Consider the following 17,865-nt stretch of genomic DNA (forward strand, 5'->3'; position numbering starts at 1 on the left):
GAACTCCAGTTGAACCCCTAATTTTTAGAGTGTTAGCTAACATATGAAATTATTTTAAGACGGTTATACCATGGATCATTTAGCTATTTGATTTTGAATTGTAGGACTCATTTAGGAATATACATTTTTTGGGATATTTCATTTTAGCCCATAGAAACGCATATTGAATAGGTCTGTCCGTAATAAAGAGGTGGTCTGATTTTTTTACCCCACAATCCAAAAAGCAAGTTCTGAGAGGCTCTAGTTTTGTCTTATCTTGAGTAGCTGCTGCTTTTGCAACAGCTAACGGGGATCCTAATAAAATATCAAATACCAATAGGTGTGGTTCATTATTTAACTCTTTATTTTTGTTGGCACAAAACTACCTCCATCCTTTGATTCATTTGTATGGTTTACCTCGGAGACTAGTGAGAATTAAACCATGACATTGTGTGTGTGTGTGGGGGGGGGGGGGGGGGGGGGGGTTCTCGGTTTGAACAGCTTTTAGAAGCTTTTTAAAACTATTTTGCGTGTTTTCGGTTCTCTTTCTGGACGGTAAGGGCTTCAATAGCAGAGCGGAAACGGAAATCAGCTGAGGGCAAAGAATGGGCGCGTTCCAGATCATCTTCATTTTAGCCCTGTCACGAAAGATTATCACCAAATAAATAACTAACCCAAAATAGTTAATCTATGTTGTTTTCAATGGGAGCAAATGAACCATAGTGGGCAGAACAAGCAAGGAGGTGGGCAGAGCCAAGCATGAGCTAGCGAGATCCTATTGGCACATTTTAGCATTTATATTTCCGTTAAGGAACGCCTTCTCTGTGAAGTGCACTTGCGCAATAGCTAATTTCGCCCTTGCGCTCCTTGTAAACAACGCCATTTTCAGAAACTTTGACAAAGGGTCATGTCTACATAACTTAGTGCACTATGTTCATAACAGATTCTAGTTGTGGGAAGTGAAAACTGTATTGATATCGGGCTTTTCTTCAATTAGATTTTTTTTTATTAGATTTTTATTAGGATCCCCATTACAATTTACATACATTTTAAAACATTAACATGTAGTGTGCGTGTTTGCATTTATCAATTACACATACATTGTCAGTACCAAAAGACTCACAAAAAGTAGGTCACATTGGGGAGATGCCTTGTGCCATGAGGTGTTGCTTTATTTGTTTTTTGAAACCAGTTTTGCTGTTCACGTGTGCTATATGATATGGAAGGGAGTTCCATGAAATCATGGCTCTGTAAAATACTGTACATTTCCATAAATGTGTGTGTCAGTGCTGTGTGTAAGTAAACAATTTGAAATTTCCAAAACATGAATGTTTCTTAGAAAAACAAGAAGCGATACAGCAGTCAGTCTTTCCTCAACTCTTAGCCAAGAGAGACTGGCATGCATATTATTGATATTAGCCCTCTGATTACAATGAAGAGCAAAACATGCCACTCTGTTCTGGGCAAGCTGCAACTTTACTAGGTCCTTCTTTGCAGCTCTTGACCATATGACTGGATAATAATCAAGATAAGATCAAACTAGAGCCTGCAGGACTTGCTTTGTGGAGCGTGGTGTCAAAAAAGCAGATCATCTCTTTATCACGGACAGACCTCTCTCCATCTTTACAACCATTGAATCAATATGTTTTGACAATGACAGCTTACTATCTTAGGTAACGGCAAGTAATTTAGTCCGCTCAACTGGGTCAACAGCCACACCAAATTCAGCGGAGGTCTAGAACTTAGGGAATTATTTGTACCCAAATAAAATGCTCTTAGTTTTAGAGATGTTCAGGACCCGTTTATTACTGGCCACCCATTCTAAAATTGACTGCAACACTTTGTTTAGGGTTGCAGTGATTTCACTAGCTGTCTCTCATCCCAATTACACGCAAACCAATTTGCCTACCGTGCCTCCAGGGGTGTTGATGATGCGTTACTGGTCATGCTGAACAATATCTACGAACATTTAGAAAAGGCAAATAGCCTAGTGAAAATTGTATTCATTGACCTCAGTAGCGCATTTAAAATCATCCAACCACACCTACTGGTGGATAAGCTGGTAAATGTGGGTGTCAACTCTCTACTGATCAAGTGGATTAATCGTTTCCTTGTGAACCATACTCAACAAGGGAAGTTTAACTCCACAATCTCTACATCTAGAACGGTGAATACGGGAGCCCCTCAAGGCTGGGTACTTTCACCGATACTGTACACACTGTATACAAATGATTGTCAAGCCTCTGACGCAGCCCATACATTTTTTATTATGCAGATGACACAGCTGTTGTGGATTTGCTCCACCCAGACCAAGTCTCTCTTCAAGGTTTTGACAGAGAAATTGCAAAACTCGTCCAGTGGCGCGTAGATAAATTTCTTGAAATAAACGCTGAGAAAACAAAAGAGATGGAAATGGATTTCAGAAGGAACAACACCACTAACCCCTACGAAGATCAATAGGGAATCAGTCATTAGAGTGACAACATATAAGTACCTGGGAATCTAAATAGACAATAAACTGAAATTCAATGACTGTGCCTTTGCAAAGATAAAGAAATTGCAACAGAGAATGTTTTTTTTTATGTCGACCGACACATCTTACAAATGTTCTATAAATCTGTCCTGCAGAGTGTGCTGTCCTTTGGTCTGATATGCGTCTTTGGAAACATGCGAGGGCAAGACCAAGTCAAGCTTCAGCACTTGATTAAGACGACTGGAAGGATAATTGGTATAGATCAAGAATCAGCCACCAACCTGTACACAAAACTCATCCTCCTAAAACCTAAAAGCATTTTACAGCACAGTACTCATCCCCTGCACTCAAAATTCAGTCACAGCAGCAGCCGGACAAGGGAAAAGAGACTTCTTCAAAAGAAAATTAAAACAGATAGATATGGGAAGTCTTTTATTTCAACAGCCATTAGGCTGCATAATACATAGTCTGATGGTCCCTCGAGTATACACCATAATGCACGTTCACTTTAAGCGTGTAGCTGTGGCAATTTGATTGGATTCTGTTGTGTAGTTTCTGTGTTTTATGTTTTATGTGCCGTCTTTTTGAGCACATGACCAAATGAATTTCCCCCTGGTGAAATAATAAAGTTGATCTGAATCTGAATCTGTGGTTGCTGGTGCGTATAGGGTTGAATCATCAGCATACCTTGACACACAGGCTTTGTTTAATGCCAGTTTAGAGGGCCAAGAGAGCTGTCCTGCGATACACCACACTTTACATGTTTAACATTAGAGAAGCTTCCATAAAATAAAACCTTCTGTTTTCTATTAGATAGATAGCTCTGAATCCAGATATGACAGAGGTTAAAAGTCATAACACATAACACATCTGTAGAATGTCGGCCCAGTTCCATCTCGCTCTAAAAACTCTCCCACTGCCAGTCACTGTGCTTCCTCTCCTCGCTATATTTGGTGGGGAATGGACATCCCAAACTGATGCTTCAGATTTATACATCTGGTGAAACGTGTCTCTTTGTTCTATTTGTGTTATTCCTGTACCAATCTGGTAAGGTTTTATCAACGCTTGGTTAGTTACAGTATTGACAAATACATTTAACAACAATGTATTATATTGATGTAGTTACTGAGAAGTCAGTTCTACAGGTTCTCCAACTTTGAGAGAAAAATATGACAGTTAATGTGCGGTTCCGATGCTTAGACGTTGCTGACGCCTAACAGATTTTACAACGCCTGGATAGGTATTTTAACTATCAGCTAACCACATCATATGTTGTAGCCAATTGTCAGTCGATGACACAGTCAACGTTGGTTGTTGCGTCGCCTCTCCTCGCCCTGTGGAACGCGCCCCAGTAGGGCGGCTGATAACGATTTGGAACCAGGCCCATGGTCACACGGTGCGAGTATCTTGTTTTCAGAAAAAAGCCGAAGTCACCGCAGATCGCATAATACTCCAACGCCGCTTTGAATGAATGATAATTTAACAAGTTTGAACTTGTACATCGCACACGAAGGTAGATAACACATTTTTAATTTTTTGTCGGGCGTCACGCCTGACCAATTGAGTTTGCTTAACTTGCTAGCTAATATGCTACTAGCCAGTGCCAGCTATCTAACGTTCGCTAGCGACAACTGTCAGCTCTGTCATTCATTGTTGTTGTGACCGTCTGATAATGGCGTACTGTTACTCTTGTTTTCTTTCATCTTTAGAAGGCTAACTTTTATATGACGATATTCCCTCATAAGCCCTCTTCTCAGACTCTCTGGCAATGGTAAGAGATTCACCTCCAACACTTTGTTGAGACTAAATTAAAAGCATTGTAGTAGTATTAAAATCAAATGTTTTATTAGTCACATGCTTATTTACGAGCCCCTAACCAACAATTACGTTTAAATGAAAAAAAAAATAAAAGAATACGAAATAAAATTAGGAAGTAATTAAAGAGCCGCAGTAATATAACAATAGCGAGACTATATACGGGGGGTACCGGTACAGAGTCAATGTGCGGGGGACACCGGTTAGTCGAGGTAATATGTCATATGTGTGATTGCTTGATGAAATGAGGTTACTGCAGAACATATTGACGGTCCAGCAGACCCGCTTTGAACACCATAGTATTAAATAAGCATTGTAGCTTAGTTAGTTAGCAAGCTACATTACTTATTTGGAATGAGTTGGACGTGCTAAAAGTCCATTCTGATAACATTTGAGTAATCATGTTTCTCGAAATGGCTGACTAGGCTACAGTGAGTGAGTGAGTGAAGTAGTCCATTTCAGGTTCATAAGTCCCCAGATGACATACTAGCTATTGCGGTTTTGTGTAGATAAAGACTTAAAGATAGTAGTTTAAATGTTCTAGTGTGATCCAGCACATAGAAATATTTTCCTAGAAAGGACATGAACCTCAGAGCAAATTTATGGAGTTAAGCACAGACTTCTGCATTCCTGAAACATGGATTACCCTGTGCACAACGTTATTCACCACCACCCACCTATTGACATAGCATCATCAAACAAATGAAGAAATATGTCTCAAACACACACAAGCACACAGTCTTAGGGTTTCTTAATCTCTCTCCTCAGACTGTGCAGATAGGGGTGGCGTGTCTGGCTCTGCTAGGCCTGACCTCAGCCCTGATTTGTCCCGATGGTGGGATGTGTGCGGAGGGGAACACCTGCTGCAAGACGCCCAGCGGTGGATATGGCTGCTGTCCACTACCGAATGTAAGTGACTAGTGTCTGGTCTAAAGTTTGTGTCTGTGATTGCTTGATTAAAGGAGGTTACTGCAGGACATATTAACGGTCCAGCAGACCCCGCTTTGAATCGTACTCGTAGTGTGAAACATGACGCTGTTTTGAATCCCGTCTCCAGGCTGAGTGCTGCTCGGACCACCTGCATTGCTGTTATGAGGGGACAGTGTGTGATTTAGTGCACTCCAAGTGCCTTAATAAAACGGTCTCTCTGCCGTGGGTCAGAAGAGTTCCTGCCAAACGCCTAATCGGCCCTCTGGTAAAGGGAATACAACGATATCCATATATCTATGTATTTCTGTCTATTATAATCTATTGTGTCTGTTTTGTTTAATATAGATTAGACTTCTTCATATTATCAAGCCTATTAATTCATGGTAATGAACTTTGTTGCCTGAATAAATGTAACGCATGTTTCAAACTCACTCATTGATATGCGTTGCCTGTCACTCTTTTAGATGCTGGAGGGAGTGAAGGCAGTCATTTGTCCCGACGGCGAGGCCGAGTGTCCAGACGACACTACCTGCTGTGAACTCCCAGGCGGTTCCTGGGGCTGCTGTCCCCTGGCCAAGGTACATTACATACTTTTCCATAAGGCCTATTCCATATTTAGAAGTCCTCTTTGGGTGACATTTTGTGAGTATAAAATTGCATTGATCAAAAATCTGTAGGTGAATAATACCGTAGTGTTTTGCATATTTTAGTGCTGTCAAAATGAGGCCCCTTGCATTTAACTGCTGCCTCAGGACCATTCTTTCTTCCTGTGGTGGTACAATATTCACCTGGAACAACCACTGTAATGTGCTGAAACAATGTTTCAGTTGATTCTGCAACCGTCAACACTGTGCACTAAAATACCCTAAGGACCTTTATTGAAATAATTGATTCATCCGCACATTCTAAGTAGAGGTCGACCGATTAATCGGAATGGCCGATTAATTAGGGCCGATTTCAAGTTTTCATAATAATCGGAAATCGGTATTTTTGGACGCCTTTTTTAAATATTTTTTTTCACAATTTTTTTAGACCTTTATTTAACTAGGCAAGTCAGTTAAGAACACATTCTTATTTTCAATGACGGCCTAGGAACGGTGGGTTAACTGCCTTGTTCAGGGGCAGAACGACAGATTTTTACCTTGTCAGCTCGGGGATTCAATCTTGCAACCTTACGGTTAACTAGTCCAACGCTCTAACCACCTGCTTTACATTGCACTCCACGAGGAGCCTGCCTGTTACGCGAATACAGTAAGAAGCCAAGGTAAGTTGCTAGCTAGCATTAAACTTATCTTATAGAAAAACAGTCAATCAATCATAATCACTAGTAAACTACACATGGTTGATGATATTACTAGTTTATCTAGCCTGTCCTGCGTTGCATATAATCGCTTAGGTACACGTTGCTCCAACCATAAACATCAATGCCTTTCTTAAAATCAATACACAAGTATATATTTTTAAACCTGCATATTTAGTTAATATTGCCTGCTAACATGAATTTATTTTAACTAGGGAAAATGTGTCACTTCTCTTGCAAACAGAGTCAGGTTATATGCAGTAGTTTGGGCCGCCGGGCTCGTTGCGAACTGTGAAGACTATTTCTTCCTAACAAAGACAGCCGACAAACGGGGAATGAGTTAACAAAAGCGCATTTGCGAAAAAAGCACAATCGTTGTACGACTGTACCTAACCATAAACATCAATTCCTTTCTTAAAATCAATACACAGAAGTATATATTTTTAAACCTGCATATTTAGCTAAAAGAAATCCAGGTTAGCAGGCAATATTAACCAGGTGAAATTGCGTCATTTTGCGTTCATTGCACACAGAGTCAGGGTCTATGCAACAGTTTGGGCCGCCTGGCTCGTTGCGAACTAATTTGCCTGAATTTTACGTAATTATGACATAACATTGAAGGTTGTGCAATGTAACAGGAATATTTAGACTAAGGGATGCCACCCGTTAGTTAAAATACGGAACGTTTCCTGAAAAACTTAAATAATAAACGTTTTGTTTTCGAGATGATAGTTTCCGGATTCGACCATATTAATGACCAAAGGCTCGTATTTCTGTGTGTTATTATATTATAATTAAGTCTATGATTTGATAGAGCAATCTGACTGAGCGGTGGTAGGCAGCAGCAGGCTCGTAAGCATTCATTCAAACAGCACTTTTGTGCGTTTTGCCAGCAGCCCTTCGCTGTGCTTCAAGCATTGCGCTGTTTATGACTTCAAGCCTATCAACTCCCAAGATTAGGCTGGCGTAACCGATGTGAAATGGCTAGCTAGTTAGCGGGTGCGCGCTAATAGCGTTTCAAACGTCACTCACTCTGAGACTTAGAGTAGTTGTTCCCCTTGCTCTACATGGGTAACGCTGCTTCGAGGGTGGCTGTTGTCGATGTGTTCCTGGTTCGAGCCCAGGTAGGAGCGAGGAGAGGGACGGAAGCTATACTGTTACACTGGCAATACTAAAGTGCCTATAAAAACATCCAATAGTCAAAGGTATATGAAATACAAATCGTATAGAGAGAGAGAGTCCTATAATAACTACAACCTAAAACTTCTTACCTGGGAATATTGAAGACTCATGTTAAAAGGAACCACCAGCTTTCATATGTTCTCATGTTCTGACCAAGGAACTTAAACGTTAGCTTTCTTACATGGCACATATTGCACTTTTACTTTCTTCTCCAACACTTTGTTTTTGCATTATTTAAACCAAATTGAACATATTTCATTATTTATTTGAGGCTAAATTGATTTTATTGATGTATTATATTAAGTTAAAATAAGTGTTCATTCAGTATTGTTGTAATTGTCATTATTACAAATACATTTTAAAAATTGGCACCGACTTTTTTGGGTCCTCCAATAATCGGTATCGGCATTGAAAAATCATAATCGTTCGACCTCTAATTCTAAGTTGCTCTGGTCTTCTTGAGCATGATAATAAAATGGTAAGCTTGGCTTCAGCTATTAACAGAGTAAGCCTTTGTTTAGAAAGTGACTTGACCTGACTACTAGGCAGCAGATTAGACCTAGTTAATGAAGCTAGTCCAAGTGACGGCTGGAGGGGTTTTTCACTAAGCAGAATGAAGGACCTGGCTACAATACGTGAAAATGTAATGTTTTTTTTAACTTCCTTTTTCTATAGTATTTGCAAAAGTGGGCACACTGACCCTTGCCTTGTGAAATACTCTCTTGGTCTCTGAATTATGATGGTAAATATTTGATTGTAATGGTTAACACTCCAGAATAGGGGGCAAAATGCTACTTCAGCCTAGGGTATTAATACTTTGGAACAGTGCTTGTGGGGCAAATGTATTTGAGTTGACTTGGGTGTGCATATACACAGAGATGGGCAGTCGGCCTATTTCTTTTAGCTGCATGTATTTGAAATAGGTATTTTAATTACTTTTGAGTATTTAGTCGTATGTATTTGAAAGTCTTGGGGGAAAAATCGCCATGTAATTTGGAACAAGATGCTTCAGAGAATGGTATTTTGTATTTCAAAATACTTTTCTACCATTTTATTTCAAATTTTTATATAGCGGTTCACAGTTTTGTGACCCTATGTCGCCTCGCCCTCACGTTTCTGAGGCAGGGAGCCCTGGAATGGGTTCGCCCCGAGAGAGGGGCCCAAGCCCTGGATCACTTTTTGAGGATGTTTCCAGTATTTCAATACAATGGGTTTGATGTGACCGGCACATAGTCTGTACTCCATACCCAAATGTGGGGATGTTTTGTTCTGGTTTCAATTAGTGCCAGTGAATGGGATTTGACTTTCAGTCTCTCTAGCACGGGTATTTGTCTGTTCAATGACACTTATCATACACGCGTTTCAGGAACCTGGAGCGCATATCATTAGCTTTGTGCTTGAAATCTATGTCTTTACTACAGTTATGTAGGAGTCTTAGGAATTGACCCACCGATATGTTCCACTTAAGGTGTACCGGATCGTTACTGGTTGCGTGTAAAAGTGTATTCCTACTCTACCATCTTCCACAAGCCGCAAACTCCAACTTGTTTTCTTTATTTTTGTGGATTGTAAGATTCAAGAAGTCTATTTTCTACAGACTTCTCTCTGCTGTAAATTTGAGATTGAGGTCAGATAAGTTAATATAAGAAATTAAGGAGAGCATCAGTTCCGCTCCGTACCAGTAGGATGTCGACTATGTATCTTTTCCAAAGGGTGACGTTCTGAAAATATGGGTTAAATTAAGGTCTCCTTCCAGTGTACCATAGTACATTCGCATAGTGAATGCAGCTCACATTGTTGTACCCCGAATTGGTGGAAACTGCCTGCATATTGGAAGTAATTTGATGTGAGGGCAAGCCCTTCTTTTTGTCATTGTTAAGCTCCTTTCCTTTGTTTGCTGAAGCGCAAAAGCCCACCTGAACGCATTCTAAACCTTGTCTTCTCTCTCAAGGCGGTATGCTGTGAGGACAAGATGCACTGCTGTCCAGAGGGCACCAAATGTGACCTAGCTCACTCCAAGTGTGTGTCGCCCACCCTGGACACGTTCCCTATGAGGGAGAAAGTGCCTGCAAGGAAGAGGCAGACAGGTACTGAAGGGACAGACAGAAATAAACTACAAGATTATCAGGAAGTTGTTGTTGAATTATGTTCCAGGGTGGTGTTCATTAGGGCACACAAAGGAAAACTTAAAAATAAATCCCTTTTTTGTTTCTTAATTGGAAAAGTCCAGTCTCTTCCTTTTTCAGTCTGTTTTCTTCAATTTGGTGCAGAATGAACACAACACAGTTCTCTTCCTGGTGTCTCAGTAGCTGTGATTGGACAAGCAGTGACCTGCCCAGGTGGTAAGAGCTTGTGCCCAGACGGAACCACATGTTGCCTGCTGGCCAGTGGAGACTTTGGCTGCTGCCCCTACCCTGAGGTGAGTGGAGCTGGTGCTGGGTCATTTAAGCAATAAGGCACGAGGAGGTGTGGTATATGGCTAATATACCACAGCTAAGGGTCATTCTTATGCGCAACGCTGAGTTCCTGGATACAGCCCTTAGCCGTGGTATATTGGCCATATATCACAAACCCCCAAAGTGCCGTAATGCTAGTATAAACTGGTTACCAATGTAATTAGAGCAGTAAAAATAAATGTTTTGTCATTCCTGTGGTATACGGTCTGATATACCACGGCTGTCAGCCAATCAGCATTCAGGGCTCAAACCACCCAGTTTATAATACAGAGTAGATCCTGGGTCACACAATCTGAAGCCATTTTGTTCAGCTGTGTGTTGCACAATGTGTGTTACACACAGGCGGATGTGTAGTAACTGTCAGTCACATATGTCTTAGTCTAAGAAAAAGTGTTTCAATGTGAGGAAAGTGTAGCTAAAGGGAGATGTGGAGATTGAACATTTGAAAACTGAGGAACTGTCTTAAATCATGTGTTCTGTACAGGGTGTGTGCTGTACTGACAAACTCCACTGTTGCCCTGGCAACACAACCTGTGACCTGGAGCATGAGATGTGCACTTCCCCCAATACACAGACTCCATTGGCCAAGAAGATCCCTGCAATCCCCAACGATGGTGAGGCACCGACCACTTCTCACCCTAATCCCTGGCTACTGGGATGTTACTAGTTGAGTTTGTAGTGTAAGCATGTAACTTTCCAGTGGAATGAGGGGTTACAGTGCATTCAGACCCCTTCACTTTTTCCACATTTTGTTACGTTACAGCATTCTAAAATTGATTAAATAAAATAATCCTTGTCAATCTACACACAATACCCCATAATGAAAAAGCGAAAACAGGTTTTTAATTTATTTAGCAAATTGAATACAAATTAAAAACATAAATACGTTATTTACATAATTATTCAGACCCTTTGTTATGAGACTTGAAATTGAGCTCAGGTGCATCCAGTTTCCATTGATCATCCTTGATGTTTCTACAACTTGATTGGAGTTCACCTGTGGTAAATTCATTTGATTGGACATGATTTTAAAAGGCACACATCTGTCTATATAAGGTCTCACTGTTGACAGTGCATGTCAGAGCAAAAACCAAGCCATGAGGGGGAAGGAATTGTCCGTAAAGCTCCGAGACAGGACTGTGTTGAGGCACAGATCTGGGGAAAGGTACCCAAAAGATTTATGCAGCGTTGAAGGTCCCCAAGAACACAGTGGCATCATTTTTAAATGGAAGAAGTTTGGAACCACCAAGACTTCCTAGAGCTGGCCGCCCGGCCAAACTGAGCAATCAGGGGAGAAGTGCCTTGGTCAGGGAGGTGACCAAGAACCCAATGGTCACTCTGACAGAGCTTCAGTTCCTCTGTGGAGATGGGAGAACCTTCCAAAAGGACAGCCATCTCCGCAGCACTCCACCAATCAGGCCTTTATGGTAGAGTGGCCGTATGGAAGCCACTCCTAAGCAAAAGACGCATGACAGCACACTTGAAACCAAGATTGAACTCGTTTGCTTGAATGCCAAGTGTCATGTCTGGAGGAAACCTGGAACCATCTCTACGGTGAGGCATGGTGGTGGCAGCATCATGCTGTGGGGATGTTTTTCAGCGGCAGGGACTGGGAGACTAGTCAGGATCGAGGGAAAGATGAATGGAGCAAAGTACAGAGATCCTTGATGAAAACCTGCTCCAGGGCGCTCAGGACCTCAGACTGGGGCGAAGGTTCACCTTCCAACAGGACAACGATCCAACAGGCTGTAACGTAACACAATCTGGAAAAAATGAAGGGGTCTGAATACTTTCCCGAATGCACTGTATGTGGTCCTTTTGAATTCTGTGCTGTTGTAAATAAATAATATCACAATTATTTTGAGTTTGTTGGTATACAATATTTTTTTAATGTGCATCTTTCTTTTAGTGGATTGTCCAGACAAGTTGTCATCGTGTCCTGACGACACCACTTGTTGCCTGAAGGGGAGTGGGAGCTATGGCTGCTGCCCTATGCCCAGTGTGAGTACTATGCTCTGAGCCCAGTGACTCACCACACATCCATAATCAGCTGCAAGGAAATGTGTCAGCTGTCGTAGAATTTAGCTGGATGAAGTAGGATTATTTTAGTTTCGCCAGATCGCTCTTTCGCTCTCTCTCGCTCTTTCTGTGTCTGTCTCTTTGTCTGTCTGTCCTGAATTTTTGTGTGACAGAGTACAAGTATGCATCAATTTAAGCAAATTTGATTCATCATGACCCCTCTGTTGCTCTCCGCAGGCTGTGTGCTGTTCGGATCACCTCCACTGCTGTCCAGAGGGCACTACCTGTGACCTGGGACAGGGCACCTGTGTGTCTAAAAACAGCCAAACCCCCATGGCTGTCAAAATCCCCGCCACATTGACCACTTCATCCCTACAGAGCAGAGGCCTGAGACAAAGTTAGACATCAAACATTAGCACGTGATATTAACATCAATTTGCAACCGACTATCCAAGTCGGGCTATTCAAGATAGACGGCTGCATAGTGACCAATGGAATGAAAGTTTATATTTGGGCAGATCTGCTGCTATTCTGCATCTCGCCAGAGGTGTCAAATCCATACGTTAACATGTGAAGGTCTGTGTCCTCCAGTCAATGCTGTGCCCTGCAATGACTCTGTGGCCTGTGCTGATGGGAGTACGTGCTGTAAATCACTAGATGGAGAATGGGTCTGCTGCCCCCTGCCCAAGGTACTGTGTGTGTGTGTGAGAGAGTGTCAGTCATAATTCCTATCACACTTGACAGTAGAGCTCAGCCCTTAATTCCCTTTATTCATGTTGCAAGCGTTGCCATTCTTTTACGGTCGGTGGTGTTAAATTTGTCTTGTAGCGTTAAAGATATGCAAACAGAAACACTATATAAACTGTGGACTCTTCTGAACCAGCGAACCCCACACTGATTCTTTTGAGCTCCCCCATAGGCTGTGTGTTGTGATGACCATCTCCACTGCTGCCCCCACGGGACCATCTGTAACCTGGCAGAGAGTACATGTGATGACCCCTCATCGGGCTCTGCCCTGGTTCCCATGCTGGACAAGGTGCCCGCCTTCAGCTATGTGTCGGAGGAGCCGCTGCCCAACAGCAAATGTGACGAGTCCACATCGTGCCCAGGCCAATCCACGTGCTGCAAGACCACCACAGGAAACTGGGCCTGCTGCCCCCTGCCCAATGTACGGCCATTTCCACATATACCCCCATTGACTTGTTCCTTGCTAAGTTAAGGGTCTAACCTTTGGGCAACTTTACCTTAGGTTGAATCTGATTGAATGATGTTGATGTTAAATTCTATTCTGGAAGTAACTAGACATGAAATATAATTTTCTCGGCTCTAGTTGAAAACCACAACTGTCCCTGTACATGAGTAGTCTGTTATGAGTAGTCTTTTTTTATTCCAGTCATCTCAGTAAGTAATTAAATTAGAGGCAAATAAGCATCACGTTTGTAGCCTAACTTATCTCAGTAGTAACAAGCCTGTGCGTTCTGTGTCCTTCAGGCGATGTGTTGCAACGACCACCTCCACTGCTGCCCCCACGGCACCGTGTGTAACCTGGAGGCCAGTACCTGTGATGACCCCTCAGGCTTCACCATGCCATGGGTCGCCAAGGTGCCAGCTCTCGCCACCCAGACACCACTGGCCACTGAGAAGTGTGACCAACCGACCATGTGCCCCAGGGGCACCACCTGCTGCAGGCAGAACTCGGGACAGTCGGCATGCTGTCCTCTACCTCATGTGAGTTTAATTTTCTCCCATTCAATGACTCCCTTCATAGATACTGAGATGAATTGAAGAGTTGTGTATAATTCTGGAGAAACACTGTTTTTCGACTTCGGGCCCAGGGTGTGTGTTACAGAAGCGTCCTAAGCTGCCGTATCTTATGTTTTCTCACTTTAAGACACTAGATACTGTAGATCAGGGCCAATATTCATAGTGTCTCAACACACCTACTCTTTATGAATACCGGCGCAGATTTGTTGTGGTTACAAAACAAGGTGCTCTTAACTAGAAGTTCCGCATTGAAATAATGTTATTGTTGCCCCTTAGGCGGTGTGCTGCGACGACCATGAGCACTGCTGTCCTAAAGGCTACACGTGTAACGTGGCCGAGCAGACCTGTGACAAGCCCGGGCTCCTCAGCCTGCCCTGGGTCCCCAAGCTGCCAGGCCTGCCACCGCACAGAGGGCTTCCCCAGGCCAGTGCCCCCTCCGTCCCCCCAGCCAAGAACATGTGTGACCCCCACACCAGCTGCCCCAAAGATGCCACCTGCTGCTTCGTGAAAAGGTCTGGCAAGTGGGGTTGCTGCCCCTTACCAAAGGTAAGGAGTTTACTATGGATCCTTTACCTGTGGCAACCTCAGCTACCTTTCAAAATATTATTATTTATGATGAACAAGGCAATTGGAAGTTGTCGCTATTATACATAACAGAAAATTACCACATAGTTGAAATTATGAAAATAGTATTTGGGGTTACTCACTCATCTTTACTCCTTGTGGAGCGTCGGCCCAGTACATCACTGGGGCCAAGCTTCCTGCCATCCAGGACCTATCTATATATTAGAGGAAAGGAGGAAAGCTAAAAAAATTGTCAGACTCCAGTCACCCAAGTCATGACCTGTTTTCTCCGCTACCGCATGGCAAGTGGTACTGGAGCACCAAGTCTAGGACCAAAAATGCTCCTTAACAGCTTTTACCCCCAAGCCATAAGACTGCTGAACAATTAATAAAATGGTCACTGGACTATTTACATTGACCCCCCCCCCATTTATTTTGTACACTGCTGCTACTTGCTGTTTATTATCTATGCATAGTCACTTCACCCCTACCGACATGTACAGATTACCTCAACTAACCTGCATCCCCGCACACTGACTCGGTACCGGTACCCCCTGTATATAGCCTCGTTGTTAATTTATTGTTACTTTTTATAATTTTTTACTTTAGTTTATTTGGTAAATATTTTCTTAACTCTTGAACTGCACTGTTGGTTAAGGTCTACACTTGTATTCGGCAAATGTGACAAAGTTTGATTTGAAATGACGTGGTGAAATGGTGATTATACAGTAGTAATCTCTGTATGACCTCAGTGTAAGGTTCTTCTCCTCCCCAGGCGGTGTGCTGTGCCGATGGAGACCACTGCTGCCCCGGTGGCTACAGCTGTGACGACCAAAAGACCTGCTGCACTAAGGGCCCCCTGACCATCCCCTGGTACCGCAAGGAGAAGGCCCTGACTGTGGGAGCCATGTTGAAAGACGTCAAGTGTGACAACAAGAGCAGCTGTGCCTCTGGGACCACCTGCTGCAAGCTGCCCACGGGAGAATGGGGCTGCTGTCCTCTGGTCAAGGTGCGTCTCCATTGACTTTCTGTGATAATGGGTTGGATTTATATAGTACACACACTTTGTCTAATTGGGACACTTTCTCTCTCTCTCTCTTTATTTCCCTCTATCCGCAGGCTGTTTGCTGTACAGACCACGAGCACTGCTGCCCACAGGGCTACAGCTGCAACATGCAGACTGGGACCTGTGAGAAACCGGTAGAGGGTGTTCTCACCCATACGATTCCCCAGACAAAGGTGTCCCAGCAGAGAGCAGTGGAGACGGGGATAGATGTGAAGTGTGACGGCGCTGGAGAGTACCGCTGTCCCAAACTGCAGACATGCTGCAAGACCTCCCCCACAGAATGGTCCTGCTGCCCCGAACCAAAGGTAGCGACACAGCGTCTTTCAAATACTTTGAATATTAACTTGACATATGTAATTTTGGATTTTGACCGTAAGTGGCATTCAACTTTTTATATAACGTTCTACTCGTTTAGGCGGTAACATGCCCGTCAATTCAAGTGAATAGGCCGTGCATACGTTCCAATGTGTAGGCGGTAATTGCATAAAAAAACAAAAACAACATGCTTACATACCCCCATCACTTCCATTGATTGTTAGCTTGTTGTGGCTAAAGTTTGCTGATGTTTGTGGTGGTTGTTTTAAAGAGAACCTAACCATAGATTACAGTTTCTCCTGACCCATAGACTACTTTCAGGGTGAGGAACCATCTAACATCAAGTTGAAAAATCTTGAACTACTCCTTTAAACTCGCTTTCTCTTCACAGGCAGTATGCTGCGCAGACGCCAAGCACTGCTGCCCTATGGGATACACATGTAACCTAGGGCAGGGAGGCTGCTCCCAGCAGGCTGAGTTGACCTGGGATATTTTCTTCACCCACAACAAAAAGAGAGACTTTGTTCCTTTTGGACTCTGAGCCAATCAGGATGCGCTGATCTGTACTCTGTGCCAATCAGGAGCAGCACTGATCTGATGTTCCTCCCTCCAGCACACTTACTAACCTGCAGAACATGCCATGAGAGGAACAAAACCTTATGGACAAGGGACTGAAGAGTTTGTATTTTTCTATCCATCTTTTTTTTTTTACGTGATTTTATTTGGTTTTCAATTGAGGTAGAACCAGGAAATAGAAATGTTTTGAGAATTCAGCATCTCCACCCAACATCCACCCAACACCCATCCAGCTAGCTTCTCCATTTATCCTTAATGTCTTTTAGATTTACGTTTAATTACTACTGCCCCATATCATGGCTTTTTCTCTATACAAATGAGAAACCTGAAGGTATTATAGCCTCTTGTTGGAACTATCACTGCAGAATAAGCCTGCTTTGAGATGTATCAACAATTAATTTGTATACCAAACTCTTTTAAGAACACAGCTACATAGTATAAGAAAGCTGATTTTCATGTTTCGTTGATGCAGGGCACAACCTAGTAAGTGACTGTTAGTTTATCACCTGGAAGTACTTTTATAGCCATTGATCAGCCGACAGTGTTAATGTGATTTAAACATTTTCTCGATTTTATGTATGTTTTGGCTGCTGGTTCTTTACTTTCTGTGAAGTGAGGATCAAGATGGATGGTCCAACCAATGCTGTCACTCAAACCCGTCAAGTCATAGCCATTTTCTTAAATGTGTAATTTCCATTGATCTATATACATCTTTATAATCATATAGTTGGAATACATTACAATCACTTATATACAATGTATTTAAAGCAAAACTTTTTTAATCAGTCATTTTATCTTGATGTCATAATACTCATTGTTGATCACTATTGTGATCAATACAAATGATCATAAATAACTTTATTTAAACAGGATTGTGCCCATAGAGATCCTATTAAACGATTCTAATCCTAATTGATTTTCAGTGTAGGAATTACTGGTAAACCCCAGTTAAATTATTTCTACATGAAATTTGTGGTGCTTTTACAAAAGTGATAGGGAAGTCTATTTCATAGTACGTCTAGTTCCTAGGAATTATGTATGATTGGTTTGCACAATGTTAGTTGATATCAAAATGTACACAAATCTACACCAAACGCACTGTTCTTATTTCTTTTAATTAAAAAAAGAAATTCCTTCTAAAAGATTTTCTCATTGAAGAGAGGGTGAATTTGTGTCACTGATAAGTGTATGCAAACTGAAGTGAATTGTTTAAAAAAAAATATTTGATCGTTTTCATTTGTAAAACAACCATTTTGGGTGTATTTGTGGCATTGTAGGGTGGTGCACATTTGGCCCAGCGTTGTCCGGGTTTGGCCGGTGTAGGCCGTCATTGTAAATAAAAATTAGTTCTTAACTGACTTGCCTAGTTATTTATTTTTTATAATTGTGATTTTGTACTGTATATAACTCCATTGGGGACTAGTCC

General features: G+C 42.2%; 1 protein-coding gene across 2 annotated transcripts; it reads left to right on the top strand.

The window, feature by feature from the left end:
- The first annotated feature begins 3,774 nt into the window (after positions 1-3,774).
- LOC106579032 (progranulin) lies at positions 3,775-17,204 on the top strand. 2 transcript variants are annotated; one of them, XM_014158462.3, is made up of 17 exons: positions 3,775-3,965; positions 4,162-4,223; positions 5,036-5,176; positions 5,325-5,462; positions 5,662-5,775; positions 9,631-9,766; positions 9,986-10,098; positions 10,620-10,749; positions 12,045-12,136; positions 12,392-12,551; positions 12,746-12,843; positions 13,074-13,322; positions 13,646-13,882; positions 14,195-14,464; positions 15,258-15,491; positions 15,602-15,853; positions 16,255-17,204. In XM_014158462.3, the coding sequence occupies exons 2-17, from the start codon at positions 4,221-4,223 to the stop codon at positions 16,402-16,404; spliced, it is 2,517 nt and encodes an 838-aa protein (XP_014013937.1). In that variant the 5' UTR covers positions 3,775-3,965; positions 4,162-4,220; the 3' UTR covers positions 16,405-17,204. The 2 variants fall into 2 exon arrangements, with proteins under 2 accessions (XP_014013937.1, XP_014013938.1); XM_014158463.3 differs by having other exon boundaries at positions 9,989-10,098.
- The last annotated feature ends 661 nt before the right edge of the window (positions 17,205-17,865 follow it).

The sequence above is a fragment of the Salmo salar genome, chromosome 19 (genome assembly GCF_965601325.2).
Source record: "Salmo salar chromosome 19, fSalSal1, whole genome shotgun sequence".
In the NCBI taxonomy this organism is placed as follows: domain Eukaryota; kingdom Metazoa; phylum Chordata; class Actinopteri; order Salmoniformes; family Salmonidae; genus Salmo; species Salmo salar.

Coding starts and splice junctions, on each gene's coding strand:
- LOC106579032 (XM_014158462.3), top strand. Junction 5,463..5,661: donor AACGCCTAATCGGCCCTCTG/GTAAAGGGAATA, acceptor TCACTCTTTTAG/ATGCTGGAGGGAGTGAAGGC. Junction 12,552..12,745: donor GAGCAGAGGCCTGAGACAAA/GTTAGACATCAA, acceptor TGTGTCCTCCAG/TCAATGCTGTGCCCTGCAAT.